This window comes from Monoraphidium neglectum (genome assembly GCF_000611645.1).
Source record: "Monoraphidium neglectum strain SAG 48.87 unplaced genomic scaffold scaffold01198, whole genome shotgun sequence".
Classification (NCBI taxonomy): domain Eukaryota; kingdom Viridiplantae; phylum Chlorophyta; class Chlorophyceae; order Sphaeropleales; family Selenastraceae; genus Monoraphidium; species Monoraphidium neglectum.
In genome coordinates, this window is record NW_014012430.1 from 1 (window position 1) to 15,948 (window position 15,948).

Consider the following 15,948-nt stretch of genomic DNA (forward strand, 5'->3'; position numbering starts at 1 on the left):
GGGGGGGGGGGGGGGGGGTGTGGCGGCTTGGGGGGCTCTGTGGTGCTGGGCTGTGTGGAGGAGCTGGGTGCCCTGGCTGAGGGGGAGGGGCTGATCGAGTTCCACGTCAGCGAGGCCGTGCTCGAGGTGGGTGATCTGATCTGATCTGATGTGATCTGATCCGCGTCAGATGGTATGATTTGGGATCGACATGCGAGCGCGTCCATCTCATGGGGTCTTGTTGGCGGCAGCAGGAGTCGCCGCACCCACCTCCCAGCGGAAGGAATGTCGCGCCAACCGCCGCCTCCCGCTCTCTCGCGCCCACTCGCAGGAGAGCGCCGCCGGCCTGCCTCCCCCCGGCTCACCCCTGCTCCTGTCCTGGGGCTTCTTCCTGCACGACACAGCCGCCACGGGGCTGGCCCCCTCCCCGCGGCCGTGCTGGGGGGAGAGTGTGGGCTACGTGGTGGGCCTGGACGCTGTGCTGGGGGAGTACCTCGCGACACAGACCATGGCGGTGAGGGGGGAGAGGGGGGAGGGGTTGATGACGTCACCGTGATGTGTGCGTGTGAGGTGGGGGGGTGTGGGGGTTGTGGGGAGAGGTAATATGGTGGCTGGTGTATTTCGCACGCTAGACAGAGGCGCCCTTTCACGATACGGCCACCGCGTCCCCGCCTTCACCCCCCGTGCCCGATACCCACCTGTCAACCCAAACCCACCTGATTTCCCCCCCCCCAAACCATATTGTAAAACTCACTCTGCGAATACAATCTTACCTAAACCTATAAGAACAAACTTCCCCTCAAAAAGAAAAAAAACGGTTGTCCCAGACCCTGCTCCTCCCGACCACACCAACCCTGATCCTCTCCCCACTGCCCCCCACCCCCCTCCCCCCCCGCAGGTTGAGCTGCTGGTGGCCAGGGGCCTGGAGTACGAGGTGCTGGGCATCGCCGCACTGCCCCTCAGACAGGTGGCTGGGAGCAGCGGCAGGCCCGACAACCTTTGGGCTTGCGCGAGGGCGACAGCGAACCCCTGGATCCCGCGCGCGGCAGCCGTGGCGCCTGATAGTTTGAGCACCGTCGCCCTGACGCCGGCTGCATAGCCCTGAGGCCGCCCTGCCTGCGATGCCAACCCCACCTAAACCATCACTCCGAACCTCCCCTCCAACCACCAACCCCAGATCCTTGAGGACCATGATTTGGGGGCCGGCCTCGGGGAGGGCCGCGCATACCATTACGCAGACATCAGGGGCGCGGCAGGCCACCTCATCGGCCGCCTGCGCTACGGCTGGCGCGCCCCGCGGCCGCTCACGAGCGCGGTGCTCGCCCACAAGAACAGCATCCGGCAGCAGAATGCAAGCGTGGCGGGCGGAACGGAGGCGGCGGCCGCAAAGGGCGGCGGCGGCGGCTGCAGCGTCCTGGGAGCGGCGGCGGCGGCGGCAGACGCGGACCCGGCGCGCAGCGCGCGGCTCCGGGTGTCGCTGTCCGCCTGCGAGGGCCTCGTCTTTGGCGGCGGCGGCGGCGGCGCTTCGGCCGCTGACGTCAGCGTGCGGCGGCCGTACGTGCGGTACAGCCCCCCGGGGCGCCCTGGGTGCGCGTACAACTCGGCGTGCGGCGAGGGGCCGGCCCCTGTGTTTGGGGAGGAGGCGGAGTGGGGGCTGGCGCGGGGGCCTGAGGTGGAGGTGGCGCTCGAGGGGGAGACACTCGAGGTGCGTCGGGGGCTGTCCGGTGCAATCAAGCTTGCATGGCACGGGGCTTCTGATTTGTGGAGGGGAAAACTGGGGGTGGTGCCGTGAGTATGGGACTGGCCCGAAAACGTGTGGGAGCGAGAGGATTTGCCGATTGGGTGCCTTGGTTGGGGGGCTGGCAGCGATGGGGCGCTGGCAATGGCGGCTGTGAGTTGCGCTTTAGGCGGTGTTCCTGTGAGGTGCACGTGACAAAGCGCCTGACGGCTGCTTATGTCGCCGAGCCCCGCTTGCTTTGGCACTGGGTTAGTAGCGAAAAGGTGACGAGCAAAATGCGAGGGGGAGAGAGGGCAGTCAGCCGGGCCGGGCTGTCCTTTGCCATCCCACGCAGGTGGCCGTCTTCGATGACTCAGAGCAGGACGCGGCCGCGTCCATCGTCGGCGTGGCGTCCGTGCCGCTCGCGCCGCTCGCACGCGGCGGCAAGGTCGAGGGCGCCTTTGCCCTGCGCCACCCGGCCAGCGGCGCGTTTGCGGGGCGCGTGCGGCTCGGCGTGTGCTGGGCGGAGCCAATGGGACGTCCCCTGGGGAGCGGCGGCGGGGGCGGCTCACAGCGGATGGGGGCAGGAACACAGCAATGTGAGGCGGAGGCGACGGTGTGTCAGACGCTGCCCCCTCCGAATGGTCTGCAGCAGCAGCAGCAGCAGCAGCAGCAGCAGCAGCAGCAGCAGCAGCAGCAGCAGCAGCAGCAACAGCACCATGGAGTGGCAAGCGCACGGGAGCCTCCCCAGGTTGCATTCGGTGAGGGGCTGCACGCCCCGGCGCTGCACGCCGCATCACAGCCACCACCTGTGCAGCTGCATGCCGAGCAGGTGCAGTGGCAGGAGCAGCAGCACCAGCAGCAGCAGCCGAGCACAGGCCCCGCCTTCCTGCAGACGGCCCAGTACCCTGTCAGCCTGACGCCGCCACCAGAGGTGCACGCGTCAGCAGCCGCGGCTGCAAGCGCCCCTATCCCTCTTGCCCTGGCCGGCAGCAGCTTGATACCGGCGCGCCTGCCGCGCACGTCTGGCGGCGCCGCAGCGGCGGCGGCTGTTGCAGCTGTTGGGATGTGGGAGGAGCGAGCGCAGCTGCAGCTGCAGGCATTGCAGGCAGAGCAGCAGCAGCAGCAGCAGCAGCAGCAGCAGCAGCAGCAGCAGCAGCAGCAGCAGCAGCAGCAGCAGCCCCCTGGCCACCCGTTGTTGCAGCTGCAGCCGCCGCAGTCCATCTTTGGGTCAAAAACGCAGCCGCGGCAGGAGCCTCAGCTGGAGAATTTGCCACCACAGCCGCAGCCGCAGCCGCCGGAGCCTTCCAAACAGGGGAATCAACCGGGCTGCCCGACTGCTTCCGCTCCTGAGGGGCTGCATGAGGAGGCGGAGGAGGGACCGCAGGGCTCGGAGCAGCAGCGCGGCTGGCAAGCAGATGAGCGGGAGCAGGCAGACGAGCAGCAGCAGGATGATGAGGACGAGGTCGTCTTGACCCACCCCCTAGAGCTGCCAACGGCGTTCGACGGCTGCGCCGACGAAGGCACCGACGAAGCGGGCGCCACCGACGATCCGGGGGCCGAGGGGGAAGACTGGGTCATGGCGCGCGTCAGCCCGCAGCGGCCGGCGGCCGGCTGGCCCCTGGAGGCGCGCGCGGTTTATTTCCGGGTGGATGGCCTGCGGCTTTCGCCCGAGGCGCTGGGCGACCCCGGGCTGATGCGGACGCTGGCGGTGGCGCACAGCTTCCTGGAGGACTGGACCGACGCGGCGGCCCAGTGCAGCGAGGGCGTCGCCAAGGGGTGAGGGGGGGGGGCAGCGGAGGCGGGCCTGGTTTCGGGAGGCATGTGATGCTTGCACTGCTGCTGCGAATGTGTCTGGCGTGGCGTATCATGCATCGTCCAGCGCCTGAGCAGTCAGCCTATGGGCCTGGCCGGGCCGCCATAGTTGGTTGTGATGCGAGGGACTCTCGAGGGTAGCAGGGGTGGCCGGGTCTCAGCAGCCGGGTGCCGCGTGGCTGCAGGGGCGGCGTCCTGTCCCTCGGCTACGCGGCCGCCTACCAGCTCCTGTCGCCGGACGGGACCCCCACCCCGGCCGGGCGCGCGCTCGCGGGGCAGCTCGCGGCGGCGGAGCGCGGTGAGGGCGAGCGCGTGGTCCTGCCGGTGCTGCTGGCGGCCAGTGAAGAGCAGGCCATCACCGACTTTAGCCAAGGTGCGTGGGGCCCGCAGAAGGTATATTGGGGGGCGTTGGGGGGCTGCGAGACGAGCCTAGGGGCAGGTGCACGCATCACACAGGGCCCTTAGCCGAAGCTGTGATGTGCTGCCCGGGTTAAACTTGGATGACTATTGCGTGGGGGAACAGCCGAGACAGACAGGGAGGGCACCGACTTCCGCAGAGCGTGCGCACGCAGGCCATATCAAATGCTCAGGCCAGCTTTGGTGCAGCGGCGGCGCACTGACCGGGAAACATGGCACCTGTGGGTGCCAGCAGCGGACCGCCGTGAAACGCCACCCCCTCCCGCTCACTGCAGTGGACTGTGTCGCGACCTGCGAGGTGGACCTCAGCACAATCTGGGAGGCGCAGGGGCACGGCAGTGCTGACATCATCGGCGGCGGCGGTGACATCATCGCCACCCCGTTCCAGCTGGTGCCGACGCCCGAGAGGGCGGACGCCTACCCGGGCGGCAGCGCCGGCGAGGTGGTGATGACGCTGGTGGCGGCCAAGGCGCTGCGGGCGCTCAGAAAGGCGTGCGGCGGGGCGGCCGTGGGGGGCTGGTGACGGCTAAGACGCACGTAGGGCGCCAGGCAGCTGTGGCAACACACCATTGATGCGGGCAATTGCGCTTTGGGGTGATAAGCCATTGCCTGTAATGTGCTGACCTCGTCCAGCTCGGGAATGGTGGATGCCTGAGGGATCAGACAAGCGTATGCATGGTACAAAGGCCTGGGCGGGCTGGATCTGGCAAGGGATGTCGCAATGCTGGCTTGCGGCAGCACTGGTGCACAGGTGAATGATTCCTCAAGATGGCAGTGGTTGACTGGTCAAAAGCTGGCACCATTGAGGCTGGCATCTTTCAGGCGTGCAGCGCTGATCAAACAAATAAGCGATCGTGCAAGATCGGGTTCCTTGAAATGCTCAATGTATCCCATTCAAACCAATCGTGACAGTCTGACAGCATGTTCCTGCTGGGCTGCGGAGGTTTGCTGCCACTAGCTGGTGAGAACGTCAGTGGGATAGGTTGCGCCGGCAACCCAGTGGTCGGTGCAGGTGTTCCGGAGGTGCCCATGGCGTTGGTTTGCATGAGTCCTTCCCGCGTAACTACAGGCGCAACAAGCTCCCTTGCTAGTTACGGCGCCTTCACCCGCGCAGTGTGACCGTGCATCAAGCGCACAGCATGAGCCGGTGAAGCACTGGTAAAAACGTATCATGCACCATGGAAATGATTGGGAAGCTGTAGATGACCCGACGGTGGCCCCTCCGGCCGTGATAGAATCGAAGCGGGTTGTAGCGGACTGCATGGCGTCGAGTTCAGTAACTGCTCAAGCTTGTCAAAGCACGCCATGAGCCCGAGCAGTAGACGCGGCAAGCCGACATTGCGTGCTGGTGTGGCAAGCGCAGTGATGCTCGCTGCGTTTGCTGCATCCCTCGTGGTCTGCAGTGCCGCCGTAATCAGCGAACCCCAATCCAGGTGAGCGCAAGCAATCAGGATGCTAGTGACAAGCGACAGGGTTGTACAGCAATGCGCCGCGTCTGTGTGCTCGCATGAGCTGCCCTGGTAATGGGCCCAGCCTGTTCAGTCTGCCGCCGACGCTGCTTTCTGCCTCCATGCGCTCGTCAATCGTGCGACAGGGGTTTCTCGGACAGCCGTGCCGTGGCGTTCGTCAGCAGCCAAGCCTCAGGGCAGGGCCACCATGCTGCTCGCCACCTGAGGGAGGGGCGCGCGTGGAGCAGCAGCGATGCCCAGGCGGCGTCCCAGTCCACGCCACCCACGCGGCGGCGCGTCAGGGGCCCGGACGTCAACACACTGCTGGCGGCGCTTACCAGCCCCCCGCCCGCCGGCGCGCCTGCGCCGTCGAACTTGCCGCCACCCTGGGCCATGCCTGCGCAGCCTGCTGCGCCGGCGCCGAGCGGCACCCCGGCGACGCAGGCTCAGGGGGGCGGCGGCGGTGGCGGCGCATTCGGCCAGTCTACCTGCCTGCTGAGCCAGGTGAGCGGCGCCGACGCTGCTGCCGTACAGTGTTGGCGGTCGCGTTCTCTTTTATACCTGCACACGCGCAGCGCGGTGGGTTGCTGTGCTGTACAAGCATGCACCGCTACAGGTTTTTTTCGTGGTGGGGCGATAGGCAGTTATGTGGCACCCTGTTGGGCGATCGAGCCCCTCGCTCGACCGCTGCCGCGCAGGTCTGGATACCCGCAACGTCGCCGGGCGGCCAAGGCACTTGCTGCAACAAGGAGACTGCCTGTGGCTCCAAGTGCTGCGACAGGACCCAGGAGTGCGACCCCAAAACGCTCACCTGCTGCCCGCTGTACCACATCAGCACCACGCCACCCTATGGCTGCTGCCCCGAGGACCGCTACTGCCCCCAGGGGAACAAGTACCCGGTGCCGTGCTGCCCGCAAGGCAGCGCCTGCCTGAAGAGCAAGGGCACGTGCGTGCCGGCCGGCCCGCTGCAGCTCCAGGCAACACCAAGCAGCTGCGCCAGCCCGGTGAGGGCGCGGCGCTCGACGTTTGGTTTTGATGACGATGTGCGTAAAGGATGCACGAGCGCATGGATGAACATTTGTTAGTTTTTCTTTGGGGGGGGGCAGGAGGGGTCCTCCGCCTGTCACATGCTACCACCTGCACAACGGCACGCCCCCCGTCGCACCGCTCGCACTGCAGTGCGGCGCCGGCTGCTGCAAGCCGGGGCAGTTCTGCCTCGACACTGGGATGTGCTGCACCCAGTGCGGCAACGGGTGCTGCCCTCCTGAGGCGCCGGTCTGCTTCAATAATCAGTGCCACGGGGCCAACGTCGTTGAGTGCCCCGTCGGCAGCGGGATTCCTTGTGAGCACCCGCGCGCAAGGTTCCGGGCCGCCAGGTGGCATCCACCTGCACTGTGGGGAAGTAGGGTCAGGACTACCGTTGTCACGGCTGCTGATTTGCAAAATTTGCCTCTGCACAACCACAGACGATCACCTCCCGCCTGTACTTCACCTCACAAAACACTCCGCAACACCCCGCGCCCTGACGTTACGGGTGCAGGCGCAGCGCCCAACCAATGCGGCAAAGATGGCAGCTGCTGTCTGCCAGGGCAGGCGTGCGGCGGCAGGTGGGCGTCCGGCTGGGGCGCTGAGCCGCGTTTTGGGGCACGTGCGAAAGAGCGTGCAGTTTTCGTCTCAGCGGGAAGCTGCGCACACCCAACTTGACTGTCGGCATTCCCCATATATTGATGCCTCCGCAGCTGTTGCTCCACCGTCTGCATCGGCGGCAAGTGCTTTCCCAAGGGCACCACCACCTGCCCCGGAGCACCCAATGGCGCCTGTGAGCACTAGTGCAGCCGCTGTCAGGATCGTCTTGCCTTGGCTTGAGCAGACGTGGGGCCGGCTAATGCGCACATATGTGGCATTTAGGGAGGCCATGGCTGGCTGTCCTGAAGTGTGCCAGCTGAAGAGAAAGCCGTGGCGCTTGTTGGTCCCTGCCAACACAATCCACAACCCTGTTTGCAGGCCTGCCTGGGTCCACCTGCACCGACGGCATATGTTGCCCGGCAGGCAAGGATCCTTGTGGACTCAAAAATTCGACCCTCAGGTTGGAGCCTCAGTGTTCTGTCAATGAGGGGGCCTGCAGCGACAGTGGTGCCTTGGTCTGTGCCCCTTGGCTCTTGCCGCCCTGCTTGCACTGGTTGATGCAGAGCAGTTGCTTTAGACTTGCGCTTTGCCTGCCTTGGCACGAACTTATTCCTCGCAAGGGTCCAGCCCTGACGCCGTCTGCTGACTCACGTCGTCTTGGCATTCGCATCCTGCGCCAACGCCTGGTGCAGGGGCTGCTGCGACCGCACAAACGAGCAGTGTTTCGCCACCGGCGGCGTGGTGTGCGCACCCAAGGGGTCAGCTCTCTGCCCGGGCGCGCCAAAAGGTTTCTGTGAGTTGCACAAATGATTTTGTGCATTTGGATATTGTTGGTTGGTCTCGCTGCACTCGGCCCTTCTCAGGGATGACACAACTGCTGAACAAATATCGCATATCACAACCGTACACACTCCCACACTCTCACAGCACGCATGCAGGAAGGGATCGCATGCGCGCACGCAGATTCATCTCCCCTCCCCACGCGTGCGCACGCATGCATACTCGTGAATGTGCACAAGACCCAGTCACGCTTATTGATGCCTGTCTCGCCCCACTGGAAGGCCTACATCAATCATCGCAGCACCCGCTCCCCCCCCCCCACTGCGACCAGGCCCTCCTAGCACCAGCTGCAACCTCGGCCGGTGCTGTGGCGCTAGCGAGCAGCCCTGCGGAGCCAAAGAGTGAGTGCTTGCGTTCGCTGAGAGTATCAGAGAGCACGGCCCTCGCATCGAGACACGCACAAGTGGATTTTGTGACCGAACAGGATTTGTGTGTCTGCTGTGGCATCATGGTGGTAGCATAACCGCAATCGCCGTGGCTGTTCAGCGCGCGTCCTTCTGACGACCCGCCACCCTGCTACAATTACGATTGCCTCAGTTGCTGCCTCCCGGGCCAGTGCATCGCCGGCATATGCCTGAAGCCCGGCATGACCGCCTGTCCAGGGGCCCCCAACGGAGTGTGTGAGTCTCCCGAGCCCTGTGCCGCAGCGTTGGGCGGCTTGAAACGGGAAAGTTGAGGCAGGAGGGTTGATATCTGGGTGCTGTTCATGTGCTTGGTGGCAAGCTTGAGTTTCGCTTGAGCTAACAGCTCGCCCACCAACCCATTTTGACGCTCACACACCACATCCATGTCTTCTCACACAATTACGAGCAGGCAACGCGGGCTTCCTCTGTTCTGGCGGCGTGTGCTGCCCGGGGGGCCAGGCGTTGTGCGGCAAGAGCTGCTGCCCGACAGGGCGCTGCCTCAACGGTGAAACCTGCGCGCCCAGCGGGGCCGTCAGCTGCCAAGGCGCACCAAGGGGCTTCTGTGAGTTGCTTTTGGGACGCGCAGCGTCGATGGTGTTGCGGCAGGGTCAAACGTGGTGGTGTGGCTGCCAGCAAGCCATCCGGTGCTGCATGCGATGCGGCACAATCACACCTGTCTGCATAATCGTCAGGCCGCCAAAGTCTGGGTCAGCTACTGAGTAGGATGGCGCCAGCGGCGCCCCACTCTCCGTATTTCCTGCTGAAAACCACCCCCTCGTGCGGGTCACACCCTGCAGGCGACACCAATTTCTTCTGCACCGGGAAGACGCCGCCCTGCTGCAGCAACTCGCTGCCCAACGTCTGCTCCGGCAGGTGCGGCCCGCGCGCACGCCTGGCCTTGAAACAGGAGGGATGGGTGCCGCGCTTGCAAGCAATGCTGTAGCATCCCCTAATTTGCTGCTGCTCTCAAAGCAACGCTGCCAGGATTGGATCCACGTCAATTCTCTCCTACACCTCCTATCTGCACAAACACACAGCTGCTGCTCTGGCGACTGCTGCCCAAACGCGGTGAATGGTTGCTGCAGCAGGGGCCAGGTGCGCGTGTGTATGCGTGTGTAACACCATGTGTTTGTGTGTGTGTGTGTGTGTGTTTGTGTGTGTGTGTCTGTGCGTGTGTACGTGTGTGCGCATGCATGCGTGTGAATTTGCTTTGTGGGCGTGTGGATTGGTGGATTGGTGAACTGTGCTGGTGAGCAGGCGTTGGTGCGTGAATGGAGAGAGGGACGGCTGACCACCACTCTTTGTATGCAATCACTACTCGTGGGGTCGTGTGAGTGAACGTGCATGTTGCTTGCCAGGCCGGCCTCCCTCAATGCATGTTGCGATTGTATCGCGGCGCTCGCGCCCCAGGGCTGCAGGCAGCGACAAGAGCCCTCGCCCCGCCTTCGTGTGCCCCACTCCCCCTTGCCTACTCCCCCAGGTCTGCCTCGGCAACGCCGCCTGCTGCCCCCCCAGCACGACGCGCATCTGCGGGTCCTCCTGCTGCACTGCCCGCCAGAACGGCTGCCTCGGGTGGGCGCCACCGCGCGCCGCAGCAGCGCCCTACCACCAGCGCGGGTTATTGTTGGCACCGCCGACTGATCTCTCATCCCAGCAGCTGCTCGTGTCACGAGGGGAGAGGTCTTGCAATTGGCAAACTGTTATGTGAAGCAGGGGTTGTGGGGCTGGCGGGCGAGTGTGCCTGGGTGGCTGCCAGTGGTTTGACACTCAGTGTGCGGACTCCCTGGTGGTGGTCCACACCTTCCTGCGCCAACCCCATGGGCTCAAACATCACAGCCACTGCTCATCGCCAACCACCCCCAACCTGCTGCCCCTTTGCCCGTGGGTGCGCAGGACCTCCCCGACGTGCTGCAGAGTGGGGGAGACCTTCGGCTGCATCGCTTAGCCCCGCCAGCTGAGCTGTCGTTTTATTGACCGGCGACGGGGGACCAAGCACTGAGTTCTTATCAAGCTGCTTCCGTATGGCGGGCACAGCACCGCTTCAATAACTTTGGGTATTGCGGGAGCCGCAGGGGCCTTGGACTGCTTGCTGCCTGTTTTGTTGTGTTGCATTGTGCCAGGTTTTTTTTTGGGGGGGGCGCCCAAATCATTGCTTTGGTTTGTTGCAAGCAGATGCTAAAAGCTGTGGGGCCCTTCAGGCTGTGCACAGCCTCGCATGAGGGGTCGGTTCGCCCCCTGCGTGCGTGTTGCAGCTGTGCCGAGTTGCGGCAGGATCGCGCAGGGGGCTTTGCCACGAAATGGGGCCTTGCAGCAACAGTGGGGCGCTGTCAGCTCCTACGCGAATACGCACTCTGTGTTGCCATATCTCCTACTCAGTTCTCTGTGCCTGGACAGCGCGTTGGGCGCTGCGGCGTTCTAGATGCCGCACCGTGCCCATACCCGGAGTCGTCGTCGCCTCGCCATCACCCCACTTGCGGGCCAGGCTTGCACTCAGGGCGCTTATGCACAGCTCGCACTGTTTGAGTGACGTGTCGCATGCTTAGCACGTGTTGATATACACTTTTTGTTGTGGGCCTTGCCCTCCCAACCCTTGCATGGCCTATACAAACCAGCACATAATTCTGAGCTCATTGTATCTTGGCACTGTTCAAGGTGGTAAGCCTCGACCTCAACGACTGGCCTTGTCTCACACGCTCGCAGGCCGTCATCCAGCACAGCAAAGCAGCAGGGATTACATGTGCATGCCCCGGGGATGATTGCAGGTTGTCAAAATTTGAGCGTTGCGTGCAAGTCACATGGATCTGAGGCCCGGCTGGCTGAATCGCAGCCAGGTCGCAGATCAAGTCACATCAGATCACAGGTCAGATCACGCGGCCAGCAGCTCCTTGATCTTGGGCTCGATGGCCGCGGGGTCTGCGGCGCTGCGCGCCACCACGTTGCCGTTCTTGTCCACGATGAACTTGGCCCTGGAAGGGCGGTGGGCAGAATGAGGGGCGGGGGCATGTGAGCCGGGGAGCTGCGAGTTGGGAGGCGCGCTGCGGCGCGGGCAGCGTTCCAGACCACATCCTGAACAGCACCCCAAGGGGGTCCCCATCCAGGGCGTTTGCTGCGCGCGCCCGCAGCATAGCGGGAGATTGGCCGCCTGGCAAACATCACTGAAATGCCCCCGCCCTCCACGCTCCCCCCATCAACTCCACCTTCCAATACGATGACGCCCCCTCGACTCGCCCCTCTCCCTCCCTACGCACTTACATGCCCACTGATGCACACAAACACACACACACACACACAAACACACACACACACACACACGCACGCACGCACACACACATACACGCTCGCGCATGCACACACACACACACACACACACACACACACACACACACACACACACACACACTCTCTTTCACCTGAAGTTCCAGTCGACGTCGCCGTCGCAGCCTGCGCAGGCCCCCTTGAGGTACTGCCACACGGGGTGGGTGGACGGCCCGTTCACGTCAACCTTCTCCCTGGGGGGAGGAAAGGGATGGCGGGGCGGGGCCCGGAGATGGTCAGGGGCGGCGCCACGAGTGGTTGAGGGCAGTCTGCAGGGTCCACGGGTGCGGGGAAAAAGCGTGGGCAGAAGTGACGTGGCTTGCAATGGCAGGTGTCGTGCGGGGCGCATAGAGGGTGGGTGGGTGTGGTGGTGGTGGTGGGGTGTGTGTGTGCCGCCGCTCACATCATCTGGAACTTGACGCCGTACTTGGTGTCAACAAACCTGCGGGGTGGAGGGGTTGAGGCCGCGCGAGACAGTCAGGTCGAAGTGTGTGTGTGTGTGTGTGTGTGTGTGTGTGTGTGTGTGTGTGTGTGTGTGTGTGTGCGCGCGCGTGTGTGCGTATGCAATTGTGTGCACGCGTGGGCGTGCATGCAAGCACAAGGCCATGTGTACATCAGGGGCGAACTGGCACAGGCCGGCACACCTGCCCATCACCGATCCCCCCCATCGCCCGATCCCAAGAGTACAGGCTGGGCACGGCCTTCGCTTCTGCTGCCCCGCCTCGGCGCCCCCGAAAGCCTCACTTGCGGATCTGATCGGGGCTGCCGGACTCCTGGCGGCCAAACTGGTTGCAGGGGAACGCCACCACCTCCAGACCCTGTTGCATTTTAATTGGAGCGAAGGTAATTGGGTTTTGGGGTGAGGGGAGAGCGGGGGCCTGCCAACACCCGACAGCGATCACGCGCCAGGGCGGCGCCGCACTCTGGCGACGCCGCCGCACTACACCTTCTCCGGTGCCGCTTGTGGGCGAAGCTGCATGCGTTCAGCCTCTTAATGAGCAGCCCCACAAACACATAAATCCATTTCCCCGCAATCTGTGTGTGCCCGTGTGATGACCAACCCCTCGCGTGTTCCGCTCCCTGTGCCCTGTACTGCCGCCCCTTCCCCCCCCTGGGCCCCCCCCTGTCACCTGGTCCTTGTATTTGTCGTACAGCTGGACCAGCTGGGTGTAGCTGCGGCACCACGGTGCGGGTGACAGGCGGGTGACAGAGGCCGGTGAGACAGTGATTGACGCGGATGTACAGGAGGTGGGTGGCCACGACACCACCTTCCTTTGCTCAGCACATGATGTGATGTGACACCCCACCCAGCCAGGCATGCATGAGGGAACATTCGGGCCACATGTGCTGCCCGAACGCCCGCAGAGGCCACGCACTTGCTGTTTGTGAGGCCGCACGCGCAGGCCACGTTGGTGATGACCACCACCTTGCCCTTGAAGCTGTCAAAGGAGAACGCCTCGCCTGGAATATGTTGCGGTGGGGAGCATGCACAGCAGGGCGCCGAGCCATTGGGCGCTGCACTGACGGGCAGCTGTTTTGTCCATGTCCGCGGCGCCACACAGCGATGCGAGGTGGCGAGGACCCCCTGCCCCACCATTGCCGCACCTTCGAGCGTTTTGGCGCTGAGGCCGTAGAAGCCCGTGGATGCCATCACACGCACCGGACGACGGGTAGGGCGCGCAGACTGCACGAAGGCGGTGCGCTGGGCCTTGATAAGCGAAGACTGCATTGCGAGTTTGATCGGAATGCAGGGTGCACCGTATATCGTGGCCGTGCGAGTGCTGTATGTGAGCGGATACCAAGGAACTTGTGGTGTCGCCGTGCAGCTGACCGCTTCATTGGCAGCTTCACACCGGCAGTGATCACCAGCGATCTAGTATCCCTTGATCACAGCGACATTATATACCCTCGTTACTGGTGCATCTCATCGCGCCTCTTGTATTCACGCACAGCCGTGATCACACTCGGGCGTCGCGCAGCACTGTGCTGCTGACTGCTGCTCTTTCTGGCACCAACATAAGCATAGCGAGTAGTCTGTCCGTGAGAGGTAGCGGTAGCACGGGCGGACAGCCGCACCAGCTGCAGCGGCAGCAGCACCTGCAGCAGGTGGACGCGCGCGCCGCACAGGCGCAAGCCGGCAGCGGGCCGCCATGATCGGCAGGGCGCTGCCCACGGCGCCTGGGCAGAAGGTCGATTTCAACGCGCTCAAGGCGCCCTCCAACTATGTGCCCGGGCTGGGGCGTGGAGCCACGGGCTTCACCACCCGATCAGGTGCGGAGCAGCGCAGCGCTGCGCCACCCTTGCATGCTGCTCCGCTCCCATGCGGCGTTCAGACAACGGCTGCCCGCGGGCTGCATAGCTTCGCCGCCAGCCGCAGCTGCATACAGGCGCGGTGCACGCACGCATGAGGGCACGCACTCGCTGCGCTGCTCGGCGCCCTCATCAGCGAGCATGCAACGGCTCCTGTGCTCGTGCCACCAATGCCGCCCGTGCTCCCCCTTCAACTCCTCCCCCCTTCTTACCCCCAGATATCGGTCCTGCTCGTGGAGGTCCCACACCCGGCGACGGCGGAGGGGTGAGCCCTGTTTGGAGCACTGTTTGGAGCCACACGCCTGCTGCATGCATCGGCTGCGAGCGGCGTCGCCCTCTCCAGTACACCCGCGCCCCCGCGGCCCGCTGCCCTGGTGCCCAGACCCCGCCTCGACCCTCACCTGCCCATGCACACCCTCGCTCTCCCACATTTCCACTAACGCGCCCCCACAACACCTCATGCCACCCCTGAAAACTCCCCGAACCCCCCGCCGCCCCCAGGACAAGGATGGTGGCGACGACGAGCAGAAGTTTGACGCGTTCATGGGGGCGGACGCGGGCGTGTTTGCCGGGGGCGAGTACGACGAGGACGACCGGGAGGCTGACAGGATCTGGGAGGGCATTGATGACCACATGGACGAGAGGAGGAGGGTGGGTGGGGGAGGGTCGTGGTTTTGTCTCGCGAGGGGCTCGCATGGACGGCTGCGAGTGTGTCGGTGTGTGTGTGTGTGTGTGTGTGTGCGCGCGCGTGTGTATGTGTGTGTGTGTGTGCGTGCGAGAGAACGAGAGAGGAAGGGGGCGGGAGGGTGCGTCCGTGCGTGACAGTGTGTGTGGGCGGTGTCGTGTTGGGACAGGCGAGGGATGTGGGTGGACCTGTACCAGCAGCTGTGCTGCGAGGGTCTGCGTATGGTGCATGTGGCGCGGGTGTGTGCACTGATGTGTGAGTGTGTGAGTGTGCGTGAGCGTGTGCACCTGCGACTGTTGTGCTGCGTTGTGTGTGCGGCGGAGAGCGCAGCCCCGAGATGGAAAGTAACAGTGAACCGACGCCCCGGCGCCGCGAGCGGCGCGTCCCCTGGCGCGGCCCTCCCCCGCTGCCCCCGCCCCCCGGGGCGGACGCCGGCGGCGGGGGCCATGACAGCGCGCAGGGGGCCGCGCGCTGCCCGGCGCCGCGGGACGAGCGGGCGGCGGGGCCTGCTGTCATGGCGGGCCCCCCTGCCACACGTGTGGACTTGAAAGCGGATCTGAGGGCGTCGCGCGGCTCTGTGGATTGCATCGTTGTTGTGACGCCTTGTCTGTTCACGCACCCCTGGTCGTTTGTCGCGGTGTTCACCCGTCTCTGCTGCCTCTATTTTGTTAGCTCAAGGGCTAGCGGCTCTCCATATTCACTTTTCCTGCAAGAACTCTCCCTGGATCCGCTCTGACCATTGTCAATCCCCTCCCCCCCCCAACCCCCCCCCCCCAAAACACTGCAGGAGAAGCGTGAGGCACTGATGAAGGAGCGCATTGAGAAGTACCGCGCGGAGAACCCCAAAATCACGGAGCAGTTTGCGGATTTGAAACGACAGCTGGCGGAGGTGCGCCCGGCGCGATGGCGGGAGTGAAGGGCAGGGGGCCTGCTGGCGGACGCTGGCCAGGCCTGGGTATCAGCGTGGTGCCGCGCGGCGCGGCGCCGCCCAAGCTTTGCTTCTACACTGGCCGGCAGCTGTGCGGCGCCTGCATGCGAGCGCTCCCCGCACCTCAGCGGAATTTCTCACCCCGGGCTTCATCACCATCCCTCACATTGCCCCCACTGGGGCAGCGCTCAGATCATTGACACGTGCGCGCTGTTGCACCCCCTGCCCCAGGTCAAGGCGGAGGAGTGGGAGGCCATCCCTGATATCGGGGACTACACCATAAAGCGCCAGAAGCGCGAGACCTTCGCCCCCGCACCAGACAGCCTGCTGGCGGCGGCCGCCGGCGCGGCGGGGGCGGCGGGCGGCAGCGCCGTGCCTATCGACGCCAACGGGCTGGCCACGCCCATGGGCACGGCCAGCACGGTGTCAAACCTCACAGACATTGGTGAGGGGTTTTGGGGGGG

The 15,948-nt window shown here is 64.7% G+C and overlaps 3 protein-coding genes across 3 annotated transcripts; 2 read left to right on the forward strand and 1 right to left on the reverse strand.

Moving 5' to 3' along the window:
• Positions 1 to 487: 487 nt before the first annotated feature.
• On the forward strand, positions 488 to 4,451 carry MNEG_6997 (hypothetical protein; the record flags this gene model as incomplete). Its single annotated transcript, XM_014044528.1, has 6 exons — positions 488 to 493; positions 878 to 946; positions 1,157 to 1,684; positions 2,052 to 3,475; positions 3,697 to 3,884; positions 4,204 to 4,451. 6 exons carry the CDS (start codon positions 488 to 490, stop codon positions 4,449 to 4,451), a joined length of 2,463 nt encoding a protein of 820 aa, XP_013899982.1.
• A 6,661-nt stretch (positions 4,452 to 11,112) lies between these two features.
• On the reverse strand, positions 11,113 to 13,290 carry MNEG_6998 (hypothetical protein; the record flags this gene model as incomplete). Its single annotated transcript, XM_014044529.1, has 7 exons — positions 11,113 to 11,212; positions 11,657 to 11,755; positions 11,965 to 12,003; positions 12,306 to 12,379; positions 12,692 to 12,734; positions 12,938 to 13,022; positions 13,167 to 13,290. The coding sequence occupies 7 exons, from the start codon at positions 13,288 to 13,290 to the stop codon at positions 11,113 to 11,115; spliced, it is 564 nt and encodes a 187-aa protein (XP_013899983.1).
• Positions 13,291 to 13,711: 421 nt separating this feature from the next.
• Positions 13,712 to 15,472, forward strand: MNEG_6999 (splicing factor, component of the U4/U6-U5snRNP complex; the record flags this gene model as incomplete). Its single annotated transcript, XM_014044530.1, has 5 exons — positions 13,712 to 13,832; positions 14,090 to 14,136; positions 14,373 to 14,522; positions 14,933 to 15,133; positions 15,344 to 15,472. 5 exons carry the CDS (start codon positions 13,712 to 13,714, stop codon positions 15,470 to 15,472), a joined length of 648 nt encoding a protein of 215 aa, XP_013899984.1.
• Between the last annotated feature and the right edge of the window lie 476 nt (positions 15,473 to 15,948).